Source organism: Buceros rhinoceros, unplaced genomic scaffold (assembly GCF_000710305.1).
Source record: "Buceros rhinoceros silvestris isolate BGI_N320 unplaced genomic scaffold, ASM71030v1 scaffold19899, whole genome shotgun sequence".
Lineage (NCBI taxonomy): Eukaryota > Metazoa > Chordata > Aves > Bucerotiformes > Bucerotidae > Buceros > Buceros rhinoceros.
In genome coordinates, this window is record NW_010432365.1 from 1 (window position 1) to 761 (window position 761).

The following is a 761-nucleotide window of genomic DNA, read 5'->3' on the forward strand; positions in this document are numbered from 1 at the left end:
GATCTCACTTAGTACTTCATTGCTGTGCCATATATTATGAGATGGACTTGGACGCTTGTTTGAAGATCCCGGCCGTAATAGTGCATGGTGCCATGGGCCTTAATTCATCCTCTCCATCCCACTTTTTTGTTACTGTTTTCTTTTAATTCTCTTTAAAGTGGTGGCAGTCATGCCCCCCCATCCTACCCCCTGCCCCTTAACCCCATGGCATTTATGATACTAGCATTAATAAAAGTGATTTGGAAGAATCCTCACCAAGGTACTTGCCATGAGCATTTGCCAAAACTTGCAGCACAACGCTGCGGGTGCGCTACGTGGGGTCTCAGAGGGTGGATACAAACACAGAGGACTGTCCCTCCCAAAGACAGTATAACTGCTCGAGTTTGAGCATGGCAATAAAACATGAACTATAGAATGGAAACCAGTCCTGCAAGGATGATGAGATACATACTCACTTGCCAAAGATGTAGTTTAGCATTTAATATATCAGGAGCCACTTGATGGGTTTTAAACCACGGACCTTAATAACAGTATGTTTGCAGGAGGGCACGATGTCGGAGAACTCCAAGCACATTAAGTCATCAGAATTCCTCGAGGACACGAAGGTGTCCTACCAGAACAGGAATCCCAGCGGGGTCCTGTTGTCACTTTGGACGGAGCTAAATTCAGTCAGATTGATTTATTTGTCCAATGCTCCAGCTCGTGTCCTCAAATACCTCTCATCCATTCATATAAGACAGATGATCTCTCGTTGTGCATCT

The 761-nt window shown here is 44.9% G+C and overlaps 1 protein-coding gene across 1 annotated transcript in view; it reads left to right on the plus strand.

The window, feature by feature from the left end:
• The first annotated feature begins 551 nt into the window (after positions 1 to 551).
• Positions 552 to 761, plus strand: part of LOC104500157 (protein-glutamine gamma-glutamyltransferase 6-like) — a 12,581-nt gene continuing 12,371 nt past the window's right edge. Inside the window, exon 1 of the mRNA XM_010143763.1 lies at positions 552 to 702. Within this exon, the coding sequence (XP_010142065.1) occupies positions 552 to 702 (151 nt within the window). The remainder of the gene's footprint in view (positions 703 to 761) is intronic.